Source organism: Artemia sp. Qi Xiang Cuo, chromosome 6 (assembly GCF_049724085.1).
Source record: "Artemia sp. Qi Xiang Cuo chromosome 6, ASM4972408v1, whole genome shotgun sequence".
NCBI classification, from domain to species: Eukaryota; Metazoa; Arthropoda; class Branchiopoda; order Anostraca; family Artemiidae; genus Artemia; species Artemia sp. Qi Xiang Cuo.
In genome coordinates, this window is record NC_142799.1 from 35,784,331 (window position 1) to 35,810,462 (window position 26,132).

A 26,132-nucleotide genomic window follows, 5' to 3' on the forward strand; every position below is an offset into this window, starting at 1 on the left:
ATCCGACATGCTTCCGTCAGCAGAAAAAACACGGCTCACGGTGGAAGTCTTCCCTTCCGTCAGCTCGCGGAGGTGTTTGTAGAGGGAGCAGGTGTCTCCTTTTCTCGAGGCATGTTCAAGATCGCTGGCTTTCTTGTCGACAAAGGTCTTCCTATCACTGTGCAGTAGGCTATTGTGCAGGCCATTGAGTCGTCTGTACTCTGGCATATTCTTTGCTAAACGGGCCTTCCGGCGCAGCTTGATTACAGACAGAGTCTCCTGGGATATCCAGGGTTTATTCTTGTGTCTGCTGCGGCCAATGGTACTGCCAGCAGAATCGAGTATATTATCTTTGAAAGACTTCCAGGCTACTTCAGGGTCGTCCAGAACTTGGAGGCAGCTTAACCGGTTAGAAATATCGAGAGCATACTTCTGTTGCATCTGAGATGTACCCAGACTACTCAGATCGAGCTTGGGAGGCCGTCTTTCTTGTCCTTGTGCTCTCAGACGTAGCCTGAGTGTGGCGACTACCATCCTATGGTCTGTGTTTCCAAGCTCGGCCGATCTATAAGTCCGGCAATTTGTTATCGACGAGCGCCAGCGACCCGAGATCATAACACAATCGATCATCTTCTTTGTCTGGCCGTCGTTGCTAGGCCATGTGTATTTTTTTGTATGTTGTCTGTTGAGGAACGTGTTTGATATGGCCGTAAGATACCGTGGTCTAAGATGGATGGGCCGTCTCCAGGTGTAACTAAGTAAATTATAGGTAAAGATTTAAGACAACTCCTCCTCGTGCCTGACTCGTCATCTATGATTGCGGAAAGGTGCTTTAAGCGAGAGACGAATTTGTGGGTTGGTACTCTTGACACGGTTGCGAAGAGCTCTACATATAACTGATCCATAACTTCCGCAGGGCTAGGATTGGTGGGAGCATATCATACAATAATTGTCCACTTTCCATGCTTGTGCTGGAGCTGAGCCATCAGTATTCTATCTGAAATTTGTTTATAGGAGAGAAGGCATCTCTTGGCTCTAGCGTTCAGTGCGAGGCCTACACCATTTGTCTTGCTTTTTGGGTCACCAGACCAGATCAGGTGATATCCTTCACCAATATCCTCGGACTCTCTTCCGACAAGGCGGGTTTCCGTTAGGCCAGCCACAGCTATATTGAAGCGTTTTAGCTCATAGGCAAGCATTGATTTAGCTCCAGGAAAGTTGAGTGTGAGTACGTTCCATGTGGCGAGTCGTATTCCACCCTCGTCAATAAGGTTCATTTGATGGTCTGAAATCGGTCCAGGGACATGCTGGGGTCGTGGAAGGTAAAGGGGTGTAGGTCATCCGAGGCAGTATCATCGTTTTTCGTTGCGGTAAAATTTTCGGGTGGAGGGTTGCAGGCCCAACCGACCCTAAGCCTGGGATCTAATTAGAGCTTGGACTTGCCTAGATACTGAAAGTCCCTGGGGTGGGCTCCACCCACCTCATAAGGTTGAGGCTGCCCATTAACATGGAGTGTTTAGTTAGGGAAAACCCCATATCCAGAGGCACGTGGTTTTAAGAGTCAAGAGCGTTAAACTAGCCCCCCCCCCACGCTCTTTTTTCCCAACACCCGTCCGCTACAAATTTTGAGATAGCCAGTGTTTTGGAAATTGTTCAAAAATTAGATTACAAACACACCCCCCAGAGCCCGGGGGATAGGCGTTGTAAGTGTTGTCCTGGGGGCATTTATGGTTCTTATGAAAGGGATGCTCGTATAAAGTTCAGAGGGGGCTCATTTGATTGGAAATTGAAAGCTCTAGTTCAATTTTTAAGAGTCAAAAGATATCTGAAGGCAACAATTCCCCCCCCCCCCCACACACCCTTTTCCCCCAAGCCCATCTGATAAAATTTTTATAATAGCCATTTCATTAAATATAGTTCAAAGGTCAGATAAGAAAAAATTCTTGTGGCGACGGAACCCGCCAGGGCCCGGAGGCAGGCGTTATGAGTAATGCTCTAGGGGTATATATAGTTCTTATGGAATGGATGCTCGTATAAACTTTGGAGAGGGCTCATTTGATTTGAAATTGAAAGTTCTTGTTCACTATTTATGAGTTAAAATATATCAGAGGGCACCTAGCCCCCCCCCCCTACTACGCGCCCGCGATGGCGACGATAAAATTTTTGTTAAAGACATTCTGCTATAAAAGAGCACTTCGATTTTCTGATAACAAGAAACTCTGGTGTTGACAAAGCTCCCCAGGGCCTAGGGGTAGGCCTTATCAGTTGTGCCCTGGAGGCATATGTGGTTGTTGTGGAAGGGATGCTCGTATAAACTTCTTAGAAGGCTCATTTGATTGGAAATTGAAAGTTGTAATTCACTTTTTAAGAGTCAAAAGTGATTGGAGGGCAGCTAGCCTCCCCCCCCCCCCACACTCCATTAATTTTTTCCCCAGAGGCACTTCATATAGAAGGGGTCGTCGTATAAACTTGAAAGAGGGCTCATTTGATTGGAAATCGAGAGTACTAGTGCTCTTTTTAAGAGTCAAAAGTTATCATAGGGTAACTGGCCCCCCAAGCCCTTTTTCCCCAAATACATCTGATAAAAAATTTAGGTAGCCATTTTGTTAAAAAATGGTTGAAAGATCTTACAGGAAAAACACTTTTGCGTATCGTCATTTCGTTAAAAATTGTTGACAGATTAAATACGAAAAACTCCTGTGTCAACAACCCCCCCCCCAGGGCCGGGGCCGGCGTTGTAAGTATTGCTCTGGGGCATATATTGTTCTTATGGAAGGTATGCTCACATAAAAGTCATAAAATTCAGAGAGGGTTGATTTGAAGAGGAATTAAAAGTTGTAGTGTATTTTTTTAGAGTGAAAAAGATCAGAGAGCAACTAATGCTTTCCGTCTTCCACGCTTTTGGGTGCAATGTATGAACAAACCAATCTGTTAAAACTTTTATTTGATTATTTTGTTAAAAATAGTTCAACCATCAGATATTAAAACTCAGGGTCGACACAACCCCCGGGGCTCAGGGATAGGCGTTGTAAGTTATACTCTGGGGATATATATGGTTCTTTTATAAGGGATACTCGTATAAATTTCAGAGAGGGCTCATTTGATTGAAAATATAAATTTCTAGTTCACTTTTAAAGAGTCAAAAGAGACTGAAGCGTAATCTAGTCCCCCCACGCCCTTTTTCCCAAAACCCATCCAATAAAAATTTTTCGATAGCAATTTTGTTAAAAATAGTTCAAACATCAGATAATAAAAACTCCGAGGCTGACACAAACCCATTTTTTCACTTTGATATTGTTTTACTTTGATATCAGTTTCGATACTTCTATTAATATTTGATTTATTTATTTTTTAAGTTTTATTTAAAAATAATGAATTTTAAAAAACTTTAATCTTATAGAAACAAAAGCGAACAAAAATTATTAAAAAAAAAACTTTCCAAAAAATAATTTTTTCAAATAAAATTAAAGCGAATTTAAAATTAAGATCAGCATATACAAATACCTTTTAAAATTCAAACTCAAAACGACCAGAAATTACTATTAAAGAATAAATGAAACCCAAAACGAACAGAAATTAAATAAAAAATCATAGCAAAAACATACAACAAGTAATAATATAAATGAATAAATAGATCTGAAAGCGAGTAATGCTTATATTGAATATGAATATCAAGCTTAAAATGAAAAAAAAAAAAAATATTTTGCTATTGAAGCACAAATGAAACTTAAAACGAACATAAAACAAATAAAAAATCAATACAAACAAACACTCGATATATATTACTGTAAATCAATAGATTAATCTAAAAACGAGTGAAATATAAATTGAATATATAAATCAAGCTCGAAACGAACAAAAATAATCAAAAACGAGAGTTTGGGTATGACTTCCTTCTCTCACTGTAAAAGTCTAAAACCTACTGCGTCATTGGCCCTTTACTGAAAACCAATTTTATGACAAATGTTTTCTTTTGTACTTAATATTGAAAACAAACATTAAAATTATAGTAAAATTTTGAACTGATCGCCCTTCAGCAATTAATACCATTGTACGTCAAATTTTCAGTCTAATATATTGGCTCTTTTTAGAGTTTCTAAAAAAGGAAATAGTGTCCCTACGCGCAAATATTTGGAGATGGCCTCCTTTCCTAATAATGAAAATAAGCGAAGATTCTACTGCGTCACTGGCGTTCAACTCAAAACGAATTATATTACAAATATTTTGGTTTCCAGTTCTTACAGTATTGAAAATAAAAAAACCATTACAGTGAAATAAATTCTTGAACTGATGGATCTTTCAACAATTAATATCATTATTCATCAAATATTCAATTTGATGTTGTTTATACTTTCCAATACTGTTCAAGACGCATATAGTTTTCAGTAAAATGCCAATGACACAGTAGGTTTTAGACTCTTACAGTGAGAGAAGGAGGTCATACCCAAACTCTTGTTTGTGGTGATTTTTGTTCGTTTCAAGCTTGATTTGCATATTCAATTAAGCTTCACTCGTTTTAAGATTTATTTATTAATTTGCATTAATATCTATTGTACTTTTATTTGCATTGATTGTTTATTTAATTTCTGTCCGTTTTAAGTTTCATTTATACTTCAATAGGAAAATATTTTTTTTTCATTTTAAGCTTGATATTCATATTCAATCTAAGCATTACTCGCTTTAAAATCTATTTATTCATTTATATTATTACTTGTTGAATGTTTTTGCTATTATTGCATATTTAATTTTTGTTCGTTTTGGGTTCCATTTATTATTTAATATTAATTTCTGGTCGTTTTAAATTTGAATTTTAAAAGGTATTTTTATCTGCTGAGCTTAAGTTTAAAATGGTCTTTACTTTTCTTTGAAAAACTTACTTTTCGGAAAGTTTTTTTTAATTAATCAATAAAAAATGAGAATAGGGTGTTTTTGTAACTAGAAATAAAAAATGGTTCTTCGGAGGTTTTTATCTCCAAACCTGTCTGAAAGGTGGCCTTTAACGAACTCTTTTCTAAACTTGTATTTTTAACAGCGTTCTTTTTTTTAGTTTTCTGGATTTTTCCTTATTTTATGGAACAACACATCAGTTCGTCTTTGCCATCTACACACATGCTCGACTATAAAATCAATTATGTTAATCATGACTCTTTTTCACAAGGTAACTAAATTCTATTTTCAAATTTTTGTTGAAATGAAAATTATTCTCTCTTCATCTCCAGTCTAGAATAAAATTAGGATTCTGTATGTACTAGAAAATAAAGAAACTGTTAATATAAACATTGTATGTAAGCAAAAAAAGTATATTACAAACTACTGCATAAAGGGTTAATATAAACATTGTATGTAAGCAAAAAAGGTATATTGCAAACTACTGCATAAAGGGCTCCCTTATAAAATGCTCTTGAATAAGTTTTTGTGGTTTTGATGGTATTAACTGTACTCCGTGTATAAAATTTCGAATGGTGAATCCTGCAAGGAAATACTGTATGCAACTTTTAGATTCCGTGGGTGTTTTTTTTTTTTTTTTTTTTTTTTTGTCACATCGAAGAAGTTTGAAGATTAAGGATCGGATGAATCCTGTAATCAAACACCATGTCACTCTAATAATAGACTGACTAAGTTCAATCTAATAGAACTTGGAAAATCAGTGCATGTGGACGTGTCAACAATTTCAAAACATTTGAAAATGTTGAGAATTATCCAAAAGCAAGAATATTAGGTAGTGAGATTTATTTTGTGTATATGTTTTTTTCCATAAAAAAAAGCAAAACAAAATGAGGACTTATTCAAGGTCCTTATAGCTATACATTTATTTTTTAGAACTGGTCGAGGGTACTTTCCATATTGTCTTGCTTGTGCTATGCTTGTGAAGCCACCCGAGCATAATAATTAAATTCTGGTCTTAAAAATTAATTATGGTTGCAACATTAATGTACTGTATCTGAGTATACCATACTTAGTATATAGTTCAGAAAGGAAGTTAGAATTTCATCAGGATCGGTGCTAAAGTGGATGTCTAGCCATAATCATTATCTGCCAGTAATAGTTTGATTTCTCTTTATATATAAGCAACCCTAATTATTGCAATAACATAAAGTCCTAAATCAATAAACATTAAGTAAATATTTTACGAATAATGTTTGACTTTCTCCAAAGTTGGTATTTGGGGACTTCTGAGCCTACTGATTTCAAATCTGATGCTAGCATTACAACACCAAAATCCAAAATCAAGATAAGTGTAGAAAATTTTCAAAAATGGTGGACATCATACTTTTTTGAAAATAATAGCTATGCAAGTAATTTTCAATACGCATAATTTGAGGGCCCAAAGGGGGCCCTTTTCCCGCCTCCCTCGAACGCCGCCTCTCTCTGTTCACACTTTACTCACATAGATATGTTTAAATTTGTTCGATTCATCATCGTTAAAGGACTATTTAGATACTGGTCCTAAATGATCAAATGTTAGGTATTAAAACCATTAAGATTGTAGTGTGACTGTGCTAAATCAAAGCACACTAAGCAAATATTTCACAAATGGTGTTCTGAATTCTTGAATAGCTCTTAATTAAAGGTTTTCTGAGCCTATTGGTTTGAAACATGCAAGGCCGTATCCAGGGGGGGTTAGGGGTTTTGAACCCCCTCCCCAATGTTTGTCTGACTCGTAAAAACGTAACAAAAATGGACATAAACAAATTTTGTATGCGTTTTTTTAGTTTTTTTGTGTAAACCCCTCCCCCCCCCCAAAAAAAATGGAGTAAAACCCCCTCCGAAAAAAATCCTGGGTGCGGCCTTGCAAACATGAACTGAATATTACCACGTAGAAGTCTCAAATTGAAAAAAAAAAATTAAACGCAAACTTTGCAATAGTGTTTGATTCTGACCTATCTTGGTATTAAAGGATTTATGATATTGTTGAACTGGAAAGGAGCGCCGATATTTCAGCTTAGATGTACAACATCAAAGCACATAAGCCAGTTTTCTATTATTATTTATCTACTGCTATTATTAGTTAAACTTATTAGCCAGCAAAAAAAAAACGATGTGCTATAAGAATCGTGATTTTTTTTTTTTTTTGCAAAATTAAATATTTTAATTTTTCTTCATGTATTATCCTGAGACGATTGCAAAATTGTCAGGCTCCTCACCAGGAGCCCACACATTTGCGTGCGTTCATATTGCGCTTTTAAAAGTTATACTAACTGCACGAGCATTCCATTCTCTTCTAGCATACGCCACAGAGTTTCTTTTTCATCTGAATCGAAGACTGCTATGAAATCTGTGAAAATGAAAATCAGCGGCAGATCCTATCTATGGCACTGCTGAAGCTGTAGCCTAAGTACACAAATCTGCTCAGTGCAAGAACCCCTGGTTCGACGCCAGCTTTTTCTTTCTTCATTCTCTTTTCTCGGGCCTTTTTGAATCTGTTCAGTAGAAAAATGACAAGCAACTTTGCCGCAGTATTAGTGAGAGTGATTCCACTGTTACTATTTCTTCATCCCTTTTGAAGAGAGAAAGAAGGACTGAAACTTGCCAATCCATCCGGAACATCTATTTGGTTCAGATTTGGTCAGATGTTGTTTGATTGAAACTACGACAATCTCACTTGCAACTTCTCAGACAGCCTGCCTCTCACTGGAGGCAGGCTGTCTGAACCAGGACACTTATGATTTTTCAATTACCAAAAGTCGCTCTTTATTTCATCGATGTCAGGGTGTTCAACATAAAATTAAGGAAGTGGTCTTGGGACAACCGGAGGAAAACTTTGGGCCATCTAAGGACCTTACCTTAGACGTCTCGGATCGGAGCCTCACCAGACGTCTTGAAGTGGAGCAGCAGCCGTGACGTCCTCCCACTGTGGTTGTTACGACAGTTCAGCACTCCGCAGGTCTCGGTCGTACTGTCGTCAGAGGGTATGTTTCGGTCGCCCTCTTTTTTGCCCACCCTCGGGTTCCCACTCGTAGACAGCATTCGGAAGACGGTCTCCTGGCATTAAAAGGACATGACCAAGATATGTCCATCTTCTCTGCTTCAGGAGATCAATGACAAGCGGTTGACCTGTTTGACTGCGGACCACTACGTTCGTGAACCTGTCCTGCCACGAAATGTTAAGAATTCTTCTGAAGCAGACATTTTCAAATGCTTGGACATGTTTTTCCAGCTGGACATTCAGCTTCCAGCATTCACTTGCATAAAGGAGAATGGACATGACGCTGCTATTCAACAGACGGAACTTTAGGCGCAAAGAATATTTGTTGCTTTGCCATTCTGGTTTCAGTTTGTTGTATGCAGATGCTGCTTGTCCAATTCTCCTTTCTATCTCGTTGACCATTCCGCCATCTTATTTGATCCAACTTCCAAGATATACGAACTCCTGGACTTGTTCGATTGTTTTTCAGCTGCATTTAAGGATCAAAGGTGAGTTGAATGTGGCCATGCTCTTCGATTTATCAACGTAAACTAATAGTCCCACTTTCTCAGCCTTGTCCGCTATGGTGTCAAGTAGTATCTGAGAACGTTGCTTCGCCTCTTCTAGAAGTACTACGTCGTCTGCAAAGTCTAAGTCTGTGAGCTGCTGGCGACTGACTTTTACACCAACGCCTGATGCTTGCCGTAGGATATATTCCATTACTAAGACGAATAGGAACGGTGATAAAACACATTCCTGTTGAGCCCCAGAGAGAATCTTGAAGAATTGTGTCTCCCCATTTTCTGTTTGGACACAACAGTCGATCTCTTCGTAGAGGGCCATTGTTATTCGGACCAGTTTAATAGGTACTCCATAAAATTTCAATATCTTCCATAAAACATCGCGATCGAGGGAGTTAAACTCTTTTTGAAAATCTATGAAGTTCAGATACAGCTTTTTATTCTATTCTCTTGACTCTTCCACCATAAGTCTTAGGATAAAAATAAGGTCAGAACATGATTTACCAGACCAAAATCTATGTTGTTCTTCCCTTAGATGTGAGTCAAGAGCTGCTCTCAAACGCTGCAATATAATCGGGGCCAAGAGTTTTCTTGGCACTGAAGTCAGGTTGATCCCCCTCAAGTTGTCACAGTAAATAGCATCTCCCTTCTTGAACAGTTCGACTAGAATATCTCTAGTCCAATCACGTGGGACCTTTTCCATGCTCCAAATTGCTAATAGGAGAGCAGTCCATACATTCAAGCAAGCTCGAAGGGATGTCTATAATATCTTTGCCGTTATCCCATCGACTTTCGACGCACGGCCATTTTTAAGTTTTATACAGGTGCTTCTACCTTTACAGTGCTGGGAGGATCAGCGCTTACGCCAATTTGTAAAAACGGGATATCAGATACAGTTTCTTGGTCATGAGATAAGGGACGATTAAGTATATTTTCAAAATGGGATTCCGATCTTTCGTCTACTGTCTTGGAATCTGAAATTACGTTCCTGTTTTCATCATTAACAAGTGATGAGCGTTTTTTTTTTTTAAACAATCTCATTGGTTTGTCGGTAAACCATCCTGGAATCGCCTTTGTCCGCAGCCTCTTCAGCAAGTGCAGCTTTCTCTTCTATCTGGTTTAGCTTATCTCTTCTTGCACTCTTTTTGACAGCTTTATCCTCTTCTTTATAGTGAAGCTGCAGATTGTTTCAATTTATAGTGAAGCTGCTCGTTTTAATTTTTTGCTTGATTTTCATTGTGTTTCTTGTATATTTGTTTAAGCCTTCATCTCTTTCTTCATAGCAATTACTACTTGTTTTAGGTTTGACATCTTATTTGAGGCAATTTCTTTTGTTTAAGTTTTAAGTTTGCTTTTTACTTTCCATTAAACATTCATGAACTTTATTCTGACCTTATTCAGAAAAAAAACCGTTCAAATTTCAAGATTATTTTTTGTTTCTGGCATCTTCCATGGAATCAAGCTGTCAAAAACTTAGGGTCTGATATGCCACTAGTAAACGTTTTGCCTAGGTTTTTTTCCTTTTCTCTGTTGACCTTTCTTTTAAAGGAATCACTAGACGGGTTTCCAGGGATAGTCTCCTTCAGGAGACTATTCCAAGTTGAGGTGCAGCATCTTACGAAGCTGCTCTTCAAGTACTGAGTGCAGGGCATCTCATGCTGTAGATAATCCTACCGTAACATGTTTCTGCATGTTTGCCGTATGGTCTAGGCAAACAGCGGTATTAGTTGAGGTATTTTGTTGGAGGACGGGTGGTGGTATACTAGTAGAAAACTCCCATTGACTCTGTGTCAAGTCTCAATTAAAGGTTATAATATTTCTCGATTGGTCCTACTGCTCGTCCTTGAGGCCCTAATTTGGATCCTCTGGAGTGATACCAGTAGGGATCTAGGAACTCAAAAGTGTACATACATATTTGACAATAGGCCTAATGCAAAACTTATATAGATTGTTGATCGAGCAGGTTCTTAGAACGAAAAATAACAGATTTCTCGCATGTGAGGATCAGGCCCAATTGATATGTCCCTCCCAAGAGAGAAGAAATATAATTTCCCAATGGACAAAGTCTGTAAACTCTCTTGATAGCTTCGCCATTCAAGACAAATTTAGGATTTTGACCTTCGACCGGTTGGTTAGCAGATTCTTAGTATTGGATGTGTCGAAGTTAATCGTCGAGGCATCAGACCATTTGTCATTCTCCAGAATATCCACTTGTACGGGCAAGAAATCTTGTGCGGGGTCTTTGTTTTTGTGGACAGCTGTATGGATCGCGGTATCGTCAGTGAAGAAAAGAACGGGTCCCGGGATGCTACTATGAGATCCTTAGCCTTTACTAGATGTCCACTGTGAAACCCATTCAGGACTACACGAATATTAAGATTGCTTAGATTAATTTATGTTAATATGTACATATTAATTTCAGCATTTTTGTATTTTTTCTTTCGTATTTTCTAGGAAAGAAAGGAAGAAAGCATGGATCTCCTGTCAGGATTTTTACAAATGTTAGTCCAAGTTTGATACCTTTACCAGCAGAAGAAGGTTATCGATTCTGTTCATTGTGTCGACGTTGGGTTAGTCAAGAAAATAAACATTGCTCTCTGTGTAACAGCTGCACATCTAAGGTAAGTTTGGATCAACTCTTCTTCGTCCAGTCGCTCTTAATGTAGTACCACTAAGAACCACTTGATCAGATTTAATGTATAGTTAGCTATTCATTACCTCTCCTTCTCCCATAAAAAACTCATAGTTATAGCGAAAAGCTAAAAAGAAAATAAAGAATCACATCAAAAAACACTTCTATGATGGTTTTACATAAAAGATTGATATTCCACCAAGTTCTTGGCATGCATATTATTCGAAGATTTTCTCCGTTTTGAATTATTCTGTTCATAAAAAGTTTGGTGAAGCGTTTGTTAAAATTGTCCCTAGATTTTTAAGTCAGCGCTTTGTTTTGCCTATATCGCGTTGTGAAGTTTTGAATGCTTTGAATCATCTTAAGTCGAAATCTATTGATGCTGATGGTATCTCTAAAATGCATCTAACTCCCCAATGTGCTGAACTTGTGTCACATCTTGCGCTCTTGTTTCAAATGTGCTTGGCATCTTCTGTCGTCCCGGAAAGTTTTTTGTGTGGCAGCGTGACTTCAATTTTGTAACTCAAAAGCTCGGTGTCCTACACAAAAAGCTTTCTGCAGATGCATTTTGTAAATTTGGCCTTGACCACGGTCTTTTACAGTTCTTTTCGTAGTTTAATTTAATTGCTAGTGTTTGTTGATTTTTTTTTTTTTTTTTTTTTTTTTTTTATTATTATGTACTCCACTTGTACTAATTTTTGTTATTTGTGGGTAATAAATGATTGATTTATTGAAAAGAAGTATCAAGATACCTGATTTTCGGACAGTAAGTATTTTAATGGAGCCGTCTGCTATACCAAGTTAAGATATGTTTTCTTTTTCTTTCTTTCTTTAACTTTGAAACATTTTTAAATAACGTATGATCCGATTTAATTTATAGTTAGCTATTCATTACATCTCCCTCCCCCATAAAAAAAGCTCATTGTTATTGCAAAAAAACTACAAAGAATAAAAGCATCTCATCCATGAACACTTCTATGATGGTTAACATAAAAGAAGTATCAATATGCTTGATTTTTGAACAATCAGCATTTTAGTGAAGAAGTCTGCTATACCAAGTTACAATATGTTATTTTTTTTTTTGTTTAACTTAAAACATTTTTAAATAACTTATGATTCTTTTTCCCAACGATATCAGATCGACTGCCTTCCAAAGTCTAAAAGACGTATTTCAAGAAACCGAAAGTTTTGGTAATAATTATTTCAGTGAATCCATCTCCGTGTTTACTTAATTCATTTCGTTCTTGCAATTTATCTATTAGTACTTATATAAAAGAAAAAACTAGTAAGATGAAAATTGAAACATGTCTTTTATGCTAAGTGTGACAGAATGCTGAGTAAATAAAATTCAAATTTCACTGAGAATGCCTGGAGCTTGAATCCTGTTTTGTTTTAAAATATTGCTTTTTTACGAGGGCCATTCAATAAGTAATAAGACAAATCTCTGTAGCTCTGATGCAATTTATTTATATATTTTCTGTGTTCAAAAGTTGCTGTTCACAGATCCATTAGATACCTGTTTAATTGCCTCACTCTCTGCTACCGTCTCTGAGGTCTAAGGGGCCTCAATTTGGACAATTTTTCAGTCCCTAGCTTCTATTTCGTATCTGGGGTGCCATTTCACGAAGATGTGGGGGGGGGGGACTTTTTCATTTTTCTTAATGAAAATACAAGAAAATGGCATTTTTCAAAATGTACTGCGGAGTGATAATTGTGTTTCTGATTTCAAAATCAAAATTGAGGAGGGAGGGCAAATGTATGACATCCCCCTCTCCTCAATTGGCCCCCTTCTTTCACGTAGGCTAAGTTAGTAAAATTTAAAGAGACCTTAGATATACATTTTTTTGCGACTTGTCCATTGAACTACAGTGCATTAAAGGAAATATGACTGCTATTCTTACGTAATAAAACTACCATGTTCAAAGGAACTTCTCCTCCAGGGAAACTTTATGGAGACATGTCAGGATGTGCTCTATTTTTTGGGTAAAACAGCCATCATGCTTAAAAGAAAGAAATAAACCGCCATGATCCATTGGAATGTCTCCTGTACATAAAAACATCACCTGACCCCTTCCCCTTAAGTATTGCTCTGAATGTTTTTTTTGTTTTTTTTGTTTAGCTGCATTTTCTTCCATTTTGGGGTTCAGAACAGCTTTCCTGTTATTTAGCTTAATTGTTTGTATTTTAGGCTTTGATTTTCTTGAGATCAATACAGATCCTGCTCTTAAGCTCCCCTCCGGTTTAAGCAACTCAGAGTACTTGGATATATGTTTGATGGAGTAACACAACTGTTATAGTTGTTTTTTCCTTTTTTTCCTTTTTTTTCCTTTTTTTTATGATATGTAGCTTGGAAATGGTAAATGGCAAAAGTTTGAATCTTTCGTCTGATAGAGAGATAATGAAACGGAGAAGCAATTTTTCCTGAAGCTTGCAAAATTTCTACTATTGCTTACAATTTTAGCCTACTAAATATTATAAAACAAAATACAAACGAAACTGACATAGCTGTGAAAAAAAAACTCTTGGGCATGATGTAGCAGGATTGTATGGAGCTTAAAATTCTTTGTTTAAGTACCAGAGGTCAAAATCCCGTATCTTCTAGATTTTCTGATATAATTCTAGACAAATGGATCCCGTTATTCCAATTTCCGATTTGTTCGATTTTTCTTGAGGTTTCTTATATTGTATATGAATCTGAGCCTTGTGCAAAACCAAGCCGAAATTGGATTGGAACAACTGCAATCTTACCCATATATGGGAGAAAAGAGGATAATTTTTCAGAATCTTGTCATCAGCTCATCTGCAGAGGGATAGGTCGTAAAGAGAATGATTGAAAATAATAAGTGGTGTTCCAATTATACGTTGGGTGTCAAAATACAATCCAAAATCTTTGCGATATGAGTTCTAAATTATTGTCAGCATGGTGCCTGTTTCCGATCGTTTCATTTTGGACTTATTATAGGACTTTATTTCTGTTCATTTTATGATTAGATTTTCATCTTTCTTTGAAAAACTTTATTTTTTTTGGGGGGGGGGATTCTAGTTTAACTACTTTTTGCCATCTTGGAAAGGGGTTAGGTTAGGAAAATGAAACTTTCAGGGATAGGTCTACAGACTAAAGTATATCCTGGGAAGGTATTTTCAAGTACCTACCTCCACTCCTTCTCCCTCTAGAGAGCAGTGACCTTTAAAAATACTAGTGTTATGAAAGTGAAACCTTGCGAAACAGATTTTCTGATTAAATTAAGTACTAGAAAACTGTTTTTATCTTCACAACTTTACTCATTCCTATTTTATGAGATTTCAAAGATCTGCAAATATATATCCTAAATTTAGAAAAGAGCCATTGATATGACTTGAAATTTTGCTCAAGTAACTGGAATTCTATTTTCAGAACTAAAACCAGAGAAAAAAACTGATAACGGAAAATTTAGGAAAACTTTTATTTTGTCCAAAATTTCAATAGGTATAGGTATAATAAAAAATAGGTATGATAAAAAAAAATCAATAGGTAGTAGGTACCTTTCAGTACACGAATTTTTAAGACATAGAAATCACAATAGGGATAACATGGAAGCTTGGCAACACCTTCCCAGAGTATATTTTTGGCCCTGAATTCATTACTGAAAGTTTCAACTTCCTAACCTAACCCCTTTCCAAGATAACAAAAAGTAGCTAGACTAGAATTTTACCCTTTTTTGGGGGGGGGTTCTTTTAAATTAATTTTCGTTTTTGCTTTAGTTGACATAGTTTATTACGGGGTAATTGTAGGCAAAACTATTACAACAAATAATAAATTCATTAACAGGCTAAGGAGGGGGGCACTAATAAGGGAATTGAATCACCGAGCTTGAGTAACTTAATGATGTCAGGGTTTATCACATTAAACTTTCTGATGATTTAATTATTGTCCTTGCGCGAGGACAAACGTAATAGGAACTTTACAAACTTGTAGAAAAAACTCAGTCTCTCTTTTCTTGTAAAAGTTCGAAAGGCCAAAAAGTATTGAGTTGCCAGATGTTCATTTATTTGCAACTGTGTAGAATAACAGAAGTGCAGGGGTCTTTTTTGTAGTTGAAAAAAGCTTGGAAGAATAGGAGTTTGGGGTTTCACCCCCTGTTTCTTTTCTTTTCAGATGAATGACTTGTTTTCTCTTCTGTAATTACCTTTGCTTAGATTTGCCTATAAGATAATTTTCAATGATAATTTTAAGTCTCATTGCTAGGCTATAGATATTTTGCTATAAGCAAGCTTTCGAGCTAAATTTTATTTTGTCCTCTTGACCTGGGCCATTGAAAGATAATATTATTCAGAAGAAGCCAGAGATTTGAACTTTGATTTAGCGGATTGGTCAGGGCCAACCTATGGTCCACACTTACGGAAAGTGCTTTATACAGAAGTGGTGTTTTTGTTAGTTAATCGACTTTGAGACACCGTTTAGGGAGTCTGTTGGGTAAAAGTTATGGATTTGTGTTTTGTGACCTTTTGGAAGAATACAAGTAAGCTATTTTCTACAGCCGTGTGAGATTACTTTTCCAGGGACCCAGGCAGGGTAGGAAAAAGAGTTTGCGAGAAGTATCGGCACTAGTATATCAACAGGGATATACTAGTGCCGTCAACAGGGATGTACTAGTATCTCTTTACCCTCCAAAGAGATAGCTAGAGATATTAGGGGTGACCCGGGTGGTGGTACCCTTGGCCTAGAGAGGGGCCGTTTGATCACATTACCATACCCTGGATTACAGTATACCGTAATAGTGTATTAACATACTCTATAGTTACGGCACAGTAGTGGCAACCGCGAACCATTCCATTACAATATTTGGCGCTAGCGAGGCTTGCCCCTCCAAATAAGCGGTGCAGCACCATTTCCGTGCCAATATCTGGTGGCAACCGTGTTTACCATTACAATATTTGGTGGCAGCAACTAAAGGTCCTATCAGTAACACTGATAGTAAAAGAATCCGCGTTTTTTGAAAAGACGACTTAATTTAGCCTGCACAGTAGCCGATGGTGAGTACATGTAAAAATATTGCGGAAAAATACGGAATCAATTAAAAAGAATACGAAGATCTGAATAGGCATTGTCTAGTCAGAAAATAATAATATTTTGCAAATTAATATATCGCGCAACTAAGTAGCGTGCAAAAATAATCGGCTAATTGAGACATAACTATTTATCACGAAACCAGAAGCTAATTGGACAAGTCAAGAAGGAATTTTCATCTGAGTTGAAATAATAGCTGATTGTTGAACTTGAAATAATGGCGGATAGACAGAAGATTCAAACAAAGTCAGAAAAGGGACAAGAGTTAAAAGAATTAGATATGTATTCGAAAAAAAGCTACCGCGGTGAACCAAAAAAAATCGTATTCAGATTCACATTTATATGCGACTCCCGCTAGAAGTACCCTAGGAAATTCACCATCAAATGGATCCCTATATCATTCAGGGGTGAAATAGATGTTTCTGACACGTACGAAGGGGGGATCTTCCCAACAAACTCAAGAATAGGACGATCTCCAGTACGTACCGTAGAGGGAGAAAAGAATATACTGCTGATGCAAAAGGAATTATTCCCAGATAAGAGAGACCTAGATACAGAAACAGATATGGGAGTACAAAGAATAAAATCGGGAAGGAGCACACCCGGTAATAAGAGAAAACATGAAATAGAAACTGTGGTGGTAATACACAAAGAAAAATTATTATACGAAAATACAAGGAAAACAAAACCAACTCACCTCTCAGATGCTAGGCAAAATGAAGGGGAGTTGCGGGTACAGATAAAGAACGAATAGACTCAGAGAACGAATTAAGAGGATATGACTGAAGGAATCAGAGTAGAACGAGTAGCAGGAGTAGTAGAAGCTCAATGTCCAGCAGGGGGCCACGAAAAGTAGTCATGTAGATATGACACAACGTATGTTAGATTTCATGGAGGGTGAAAGAATAGTCAGAGAACGAAAAGAAAAGAAAGATAGAATAGCCAGAGAGAAACAAAGAGGAGGCAGATAGAGAGGAAAGACAACATCAAATGGAAATGATTGCAGGGAAAAATTCCCAAGGGCCTCAAAGATCGTCTACAATATAGTTAATGCATGCAATAAACCTTCAACCAATGAAAGAAACTGAACATGAACATTTATACATATACAATTTTGAAAAAGAAACGGCGGAATTAAGCGGATGTCCGAGAGAAAACTGGGTGACAGCAATACGGCCCTTCCTTAACAAAAAAGCTCAAACTGCTTTTAAGGCATTACCGATGCACTACTCAAGAGATTTTGAAAGACCAAACAAGCCATTTTTGAAAAGTTTCAACACTCCTCCGAGCACTTCCAAAGAAAGTTTAGAAGCGAAAGAAAACGATGCAACAAAACTTACAAAGAATACGGGTACAAATTGAAAGATATCTGTTTAAAATGACTGGAGTTAGAAAATTATAGAATGTTGGAAGACCCATAGGAGATAGAAGAAAAGATGACAGAAGTGATAGAAAGAACAGTAATAGAACAAGTTTTAGAAAATACCTATCCAAATACGAGAATGTACTTAAAAGAGAAAAACCCCCAAACAATTTAAGAAATGACAGAATTAGCAGATAGGCACACTGAAATTAGGAGGGACGCATTTCCCGCTAAGAACGAGGCTAGGAGATAGTGGTAGGAACGAATACCCGTGCCCAGGTAAAAAAGGAAAAAGAATTTGCGAAAAGTACCGGCACTAGTATATCGACAGGGGTGCCATTTACCCTCCAAAGAGACAGTTAGAGATATTAGGGGTGACCCAGGTGGTGGTACCCTTGGCCTAGAGAGTTGGCCGTTTGACCGTCCAATCATGTTACCATACCCTGGATCAGGGCATACCGTAATAGTGTATTAACATATTCTATAGTTATGGTACAGTATTGGCAGCCGTGAGACATTCCATTACAGTATTTGGCGCTAGCGAGGCTTTCCCGTCCAAATAAGTGGTACAGCACCATTTCCACGCCAATATCTGGTGGCAACCGTGGTTACCAGTACAATATGTGTAGTGGTATCTTTTTCGTAGTTAGAAAAACCTTAGAAGAATAGGAGGATAAGTCTTCGAACTAAGATTAGGATCTTTGAAACCAGGGCAATGACAGTGGTCAAGTATAGCTCTGAAACTTGAGTGCCTCCAAAGGTGGAGATGTGCTAGATTTTTTCCTGGAGATTTGTCTAAGGATAGTTTTAGGGACTCCTGTGACTGACCGAATATCAAATAACAAGCTCTACGAAAAAATTCTTTCGATCCCACTTCTTAGGGCTATGATGAACGAAAAATTAAGATGGGTATTTCATGTTCCACGAGTGGAGGATGGTAGACTTCCAAAATCGTATTTTTAGCCATCTGTCTAAGGCAAAAAAACAACAAATGTCTTCAAAGGGTTGGGAAAAGGTCATAAAAAAGGATTTAAAGGAAACCGAAGCGTCATGGGAGGAAATAGAGGGGGCTATCTTTGAACAAATAGAGGAACGGGACGAGAAGGAGGAAGAACTCAACCACCTCTGCTGGCATCAGGTAGATTGGTTTTGTTGTTACTAGTAGAAGTAGTAGTAGCGCTTGGCCATAAAAGATTCTGCTGCTTTTTTCAAAATGAGCAATAAGTAAACACTGTCCTTGTACAATCAATGAATGAATTATTTCATTACCCCTGATCACACCAAGTAAAAATGAGGGTGTACCAAAAGAGAGAAAAACAGGAAAAAAATTACTGCTCGTAAAAATACATAACACCGACTAAAAAAATTTGCTGACTAAAAGAATGATTTTTTTAAATATGGTGATTGTGAATTTAGAGATAAATTACTGAAGATCATGAATATGATTATTGAAAAAGGGGAAGCACCTAGCGATTTTAGGGAAACTTTAATGAAACCCCTCTGAAAAATGTTGTAAAGAGTAAGAGTGGCAATTATAGAGACATTAGCTTAGTTTCTGTAGGAAACTGTAAGGAAACTTTTTAGACTTAGAGATGCTGTAGATAAATTTCTAAGAGAAGAATAGAGTGGTTTTAAGAAGGGAAGAGAATGCGTCGACCGAATTTTCACTCTTAGATCAATAATTGAAGTCCTCAGACCCCTGAATTGAAGTGGTCTGAGTCGTCAGACCCCTTTAGTCCTCAGCCATTTTTAAAAAATAATACCCACAGGGTATTAGAGTTTGTTTTTTATATGATAAGTACGTCTTAATACATACGCTTTATACGATAACGAAGAGAAGTTGCTAAAAATAGGGGTGCCGTTGCCACTAATACTGCCGAACAACGAAAGCCCCTTAGGATTAAAGGCTGAGGACTGAGGAAACGAAGACCTCAGCCCCCCCCCCTCCCCCCTCGCAAATTGCACTGCCTTAAACACCCATTGACCCAGAGTTCATGCTCTATACGTTTTGAGCTGATTGGACAATGGAAACACAATTCGTGTACTGACATCCTTTTGGCAAAAACTGTATATACTTTGAAGTCCCTTGGGTCCAAGGTAAATGCCATGTAGGTAATTGGACGATAAAAAAAATCTTCTGTTAATCATGAAGAATATTCCTATGACCTGAAACGCTTTTCGGTCCGGGCAGACAACCCCAGAATAACTTTAACGATCATGAAGAATATTCTAAATATAATAGCTCCTTTTAGTTTTAGACTGATCGGAAATAATACTAATCCGGCAGTTCCTTCTGGTTTGGACTTGTTGAAAATACGTATTTAAAATCATTTGAGTCTTTTTTTCTGAGGTGATTGAAAATATTACAAATCATTGAATTCTATGGGAACTGGTTCACCGGAATTCCGAAGCTTCAACATAGCTTGTTTTTGCTCTGATTCAGGGACTAACCCATTTTATGCATTGAATTAGGACTTTCGGATTGGATGAGCCCTCTGCCCCGATTCTACGACCACTCCTTTTATGCGAGAAGCGATTTAGGGAAAAAATAAATAATGAAAAATGCATTAGATACCCGTCATCCTTTACTTAACCAATACTAATGAGTTAATCATTCAAACGTGAATATAGCAATGAGGTCTTAGAAAAACAGACCTCAGCCTTGTAGTTCCGTCAATTTTAATCAGCTTGTCGTTCCTGTATGTTGAAGACCTACATAGAAAAAGACGATAAGTGCACTTTTGTGTTTTTGAAACCAAGCTCATGTCCCTGTATTTTGAAAGCAGTTTTTTCTGAAAGTGCAAATTGTTCTCCAGAACGTTTTCTTGATTAAGAGATTAGCTGATAAACTGTTGATTGATTGCATCAATCTTGAACAATGGTTTTCGGAGCGTTTGTTTGAGTAATGATTTGCATTTTAATTTTCATATTTATTTTCAATTAGGATGGGAGAACTTACGTTCATTGTAACACATGCAACCGTTGCGTTAAACCTTCTTGGAAGCATTGTGATAAGTGTCAAAGATGTTGCTTACTAGATCACCCCTGTGGTTTGATTGGACCACCCTTATGCAAAAGTTGCAAGCAAGAAGGACATAAGTGGAGGGACTGTCACTTGAGACAAGTAAGTCTTATATTTGGGCATGTTTCTGTAAATACTTAAGTTTGTTGAAAGATAATGTAAAATAAAAGTATTGTTCTCACCTGTAAGTCAGAAGTAGTCAAGCAGTTGCTCTTGCACAGCATTCGGATATGTAACTCGTTTATCTCGCTGTAAAATTATACAAATATTGCTTTGAGTCTCACACAACTGTCCAAGGAAAAGTGCCTTATTAAGACTTGAATTTCAAACTTTCTTAAACATCAGTATTATCGAACCATCAGTTTGACAGATAATGAAAAATGTTATTTAATGGTAATCGTCAAAACAACGTTACTATTAAACAGAGATAAATTATTTTTAGAACGTCGAACGTCTAGACGTGACACATTGTCGTGTTTGTTTAAAAAAAAAAAGAATGAATTGCACTGATTAAACATTCATGCTTTCTTCAAATACTGAACGAAAATGAGTGAACGAAATGCTGAAGGAATGCGTCTCACTACAATCCTTGTTATATGATAATCTGTTCTGCTCTGCAGAGGCAAAAGCTTATGAATATATTCATCACGTATATGTCCATTTAACACCGGCTACGACTTTCTGTGTCTGCTAGTTAGTGTTGGCTATTCATACGTACGGGCTGGTTGTGAATGGATATCGGTGTTTATCCATCACATCTTGTTTGTTGAAATAACCACATTCCCTTCGTTTTTCCCATCCATTATCTCACTTTACTAAAACCTGGTTTAATAGTAATTTTATTGAACTATTTTTATTAGCGTTTATTTTTTTTCTCCTAATTTTTGCTTGTTTTCTCCTGAGACAAGGAATTTGAATTGTTTAATCATTGTAATTTATACCATTGATTGTTCTGTACTATTTTCTCCTCATTATGAGACAAAGACATTATTTATTTATTTTCATTATAGTAAAGTATATTTTTTTTCTTAGAGTCTCTGTCTTCCTTAAAGACAAATTTTAATTCAAAAACTAACAGTTTTCAAACTTCCTAAGCAGATTTGTCTATGCTTTTACTTGATTCAGAAGCTTTTTCTTTTTTAATTGATTCTACCATCAGCCAAATGAAGTACAATATGCATACGAAAAAAGAATGACCAGCCTAGAACAGATTGCAACATTAATATTTTGTGCACCGTTTGGTAGAGAAAAACGACCTTATAAACATTTCACAACCCGGAGGTGGAATAGGTCGAATTCGCTTTTAATGTGTAGAAGAGGGGACAAAAAACTAAAAAGTTTGTCTCATGGTAATAAGTTTAAAGGAAGTATTTTGTAGAGTTATTGGTGCTGTAGAAAACCAAAATTAAGGTAAAAAATATTCAATCACCAGTAAAACAGAGATATTTTGGAAATTTAGCAAGGGTTTTCATAGGGGGGGGGGGGGTAAGTCCGAAAAACAACAAAATATCCTTTTTTTTAATGAGAATGATTTCCTTTTAAAGAGTTTCCTGATTTTAGATAACGAAAAAGGGAAAGAAAGCCCCTGGAATCTTGAAAAAATCGATGCTTATGTTTCTGCTTCTTGCGACTTTTACGCTCGAAAATCATCTTTGCCATCTTACATCCGTCACAAGTTTATTATATTTTTAACACCGACAAATATTCCCTAGTTGGTTGTTTTTTTTTCGCATTTTGAAATTTTCCTTTCCGATCACAATTCAATTTGATAAAATCTTAAATTAGTTTCGAAAATCTAGCAATATAGCAAACTACAACCCTGTACACCTCCTCCTACGATACATTATTATATCTATATCTCTAGTGGTACTTTCTGGGTGGTTTTGTTTCTTAGGTCGAAGTATCAAAGGTTCTAAACTATTGTTTAGTCCATTAAAAAATTTTTCGGCTCTCACTTATGATCAGTTCCAAATGTGTGAATTTTTACGCCGTAGGGTTTGGCAGGTTCAAACCCTGCCCTGTTTGAACTGGTTTGGATTTATTCCGACCCTGTCGTAATTTGTTGTTTTGTTTTTCATGCTTCCCAGTATACCTGGCTCATCCACCGAACTTGGCAAACCTTATGTACTTTCTCTCCTGGTTCGATTTTGTGAAAGGCCAGACTGATTATACTAACGAAGTTTAGTTATAATAACTAAGATATAGGGAAACTGTATAGCAGTTGGCATTCTAAATTACAGTATACCTAACCCTAGCAAAGTCTGCCTCTAACGTGTGAGGCGTCTAACACCTGATTTATGGTTTGTGTTGTAATATTACTCTGGTTGAAATGCATCATCCGATTCTGCTTCATCAAGAGAGTTCCTTCTTTTGATGTGGTACTCATCCCATTACAAACCTGTTTGGCTCTATGTTGCAGATCCCCATTACGGAGTCTCTGTTCTTTGTCTAATCTGCTCTGCCGGTGTCCTTAAAGTTGTACTATTCTACTTATTATCCCTGTTGTTCGAAGGTGACAAACCTTCATTCCCTTGATTAAATGCAGTATTTCTACTCATATGATTTAACGGAACTTCCAGCGATGCAACATTTCTGTTTCGCTTTTGTAGCATTATACGTCTGGGTGCTTAAAATTACCTCAAATGGAAATATGCCTTCTCCCAAAAACGTTGTAAAATAAGTTGTGTTCGTTGTTGATCCATGGAGTTTCGTATTCATTACAAATTGAATATATGTAATGGAATTACGAATTCATTGCAATTGTGTATCCCAGTCTGACACACTTCAATTCATGAACATGCTTGAAATATTAGAGATTTTCTTGTTTTGTCTTACTATAGCACCCTTGAGCATAGGGTGAAAACTCGTCGTTTTAAGTGTGATATTTTGAGCAAGTTAAGTGTTTCGTGAAGACGGAAACTAAAAATTCCATCCTCTGGTCACTTACAGTTTTTTTTTCGTACGTTACGTACGCAATACACCAAAACAAATGTTTATGCAAGCTCATACCACAAATGTGGCAAACTATTCAGGAAATGCTTTCAATTCTATATGTATTGTGATATATCTGTTATTGCCAATAACAAACGGGAAATATTTATCTGTTTATTTGAGTTTGTTTGCGCAAAGGCCCTTCTTAAGCTTTTTAAGCTTTGTTAAAGGTCTTGATAGATCGATGCTAGGATTCTAATGGCTTACGAATTTCGGGAAAATTTGAAAATCTCAAAGAGTAAATTTCTTGTAATACTAACAAATCTGTAACCAATTCAAACCGGTTTTCTCGCAAAATGTTTGCTTTATATCAACTTGAAACTTGAATTTTGCTTGAGCTGTTAAGATCACTTTGTTGTAACTCAAATTGGCACATGAAATATGATAAGATATTTTGATGTGACATTTGTCATATCTCCTTTAGCCACACCTTTATAAATGATATTGTATATTTGTGCTTACTATTGTGGGGGGGGGGGGTAATAGTCCCATTACCTGAATCTCGTCACGTTTCGTCTGTCAAATAGCTTTAAAGTAAACGTTTTAAATTTACAAACTAGAGCTTATTAATTTTCTCATTGCTTGAGTATACAATCTTTATTTACATCTGCCAAATTTATGTCATAAAACCGATGATGACCAAAACTAGGTTAACTATTTTGAGAAGAAGCATAATATAGAACAATAGAAAAATAGCAGAGTTTAGCATGTAACCAATTTCAAAGTTTCCCTCTTAGTTTTGTAAGACGTGCATGTAGTTCTGTTACAGAACTACATGCACGTATTACAACTAATAGAGAAACTGGTTCTGTAATCCAAGTCAGCTGAAGCGTGGTAATTGTCTTATATGTTGTCTGTAATGCAACCCTTTTTTTTTTCAGGAAAAGCAAATATCAAAAAGAAAGTCATTAGATGATTTGATTGGAAGTAGTAAAAAAGAATGCAGAAATAAGGAAAAAAAGCGCAAGCTCTCCATAACTCATTGTGGATCTGAATGGCATGTTTCAGAAATAAAATGATTTTTTCTCCTACATTTTACGCCTAATTTTGCAGGGCTACATCCATATGGACTACCCTTTGGGGCCATACTCACGATGAAGATTTTTGTTTTCAGAGACAATAACTATGTTTGTGGGGGAAGGGGGTATTTGGTTGTATTCACAGGAATTATAAAGGCACAATGCCAAACCCAAATTTAAAATTTTTGAAGCTATTGAAAAGCTTGTTTTATGAGTTGAAGGCCAAGAAAAGAAGCGAATACAATATTTATTTGAATATTAACACCAAGATTAAAATAAGCTGTAAGTGTGGTTTTTTTTACAAAAGCTAAAGAAATGGATTATACTAAACCACTATTTAGATACGGAGAAATTGCTACTTTAATAAAATTGTACATTTTTGTAAAAATTGGTTTTAGCCAAACTTAGCTTTAAAAATGACACGGACATGTTAGAGTTGATAGTAGCTAATAAACTATCCCAATTTCTTAGGTTCAGATATAAATTATTAAAAGTATTTCAGATAAAATTAGTCACGTGGTCTAGATTGAAATTTTACAAAATCAAACAGTTCGTGGAAGGAGAACTGTAAGGAAGGAGCCACCCGGCTCAATAGTAACCGAAACTCTAAAAAACTAAATTTTGATACCAATAGACACATCATAAGAATTTGATTTTTAGTTTAATTTAAATATATAGATTTAATTACGTTTAATCTTACCCATCTAAGGTCACGAGCCTGAGAAAATATGCCGTATTTTGGAAAAAAGGGGAAACACCCCTTAAAATTATAGAATTTTAATGAAAGTCACATCATCAGATTCAGCATATCAGAGAACCCTACTGTAGAGGCTTCAAGCTCCTATCTGCAAAAATGCGGATTTTATATTTTTTGCCAGAAGAAAGATCACGGATGCCTGTTTTTTTTTTTTTTTTTTTTTTTTTTTCTTTTTTTCCCAGGGGTGATCGTATCGACCCAGTGGTCCTATAATATCGCAAGAGGACTCATTCGAACGGAAATCAAAAGTTCTAGTGGTCTTTTTAAGTGACCAAAAAAATTAGAGGGCAACTAGGTCCCCTCCCACGCTCATTTTTTCCCGAAGTCACCCGATCAAAATTTTTAAATAGCCACTTTGTTCAGCATAGTTGAAAAATCTGACAACTGTGTCTAGGTGTAAAATGACCCCCCAAAATCCCCGGGAGAAGGGCTGTAAGTTGCAAACTTGGCCCATTGTTTACATATAGTATTTGTTATTGGGAAGTATACAGCCATTTTTTTGGGGGGGGGGGGGTGTGCCTGGGATGGATTTCTATGGGGAGAATCTTTCTTGGGGACTGAATATTTCAGGGGAAATGTTACACTAGGGGTTTTTGACAGAATTACTATACGAAATTCTTTTTAATTGTCTTGTATTCTCTTTGCCAAATTTTTTATGTGGAGATGATCCGGGCGAATTATCCAGGGGCTTTTCCCACGTGTTTTGTTTTCTGGGTAATAATTTCCATGGAAGGGGGCATTTCTAGAGTGATCGAGAAACCAATTAGAGAATAAAGTCTTATTCGAATGAAAGAATGCTAAGGAGAATTTTTCAGGGTGAATCGTCCACAAGCAATTTTACAGGAAGGGGGATTCTTAGTGAGGATGGAACTGTAGAGTGAATTTGACGAGGGGG

General features: G+C 36.6%; 1 protein-coding gene across 2 annotated transcripts in view; it reads left to right on the top strand.

Moving 5' to 3' along the window:
* The window catches only part of LOC148951171 (rRNA N(6)-adenosine-methyltransferase ZCCHC4), a 94,495-nt gene extending 70,008 nt beyond the window's left edge, over positions 1-24,487 (top strand). For both annotated transcript variants that reach the window (XM_089090696.1, XM_089090695.1), the window contains 4 exons: positions 5,027-5,137; positions 10,861-11,027; positions 20,393-20,572; positions 24,343-24,487. In XM_089090696.1, coding sequence (XP_088946822.1) covers positions 5,027-5,137; positions 10,861-11,027; positions 20,393-20,572; positions 24,343-24,480 — 596 coding nt within the window. In that variant the 3' untranslated portion in view covers positions 24,481-24,487. The remainder of the gene's footprint in view (positions 1-5,026; positions 5,138-10,860; positions 11,028-20,392; positions 20,573-24,342) is intronic.
* Positions 24,488-26,132: the final 1,645 nt, after the last annotated feature.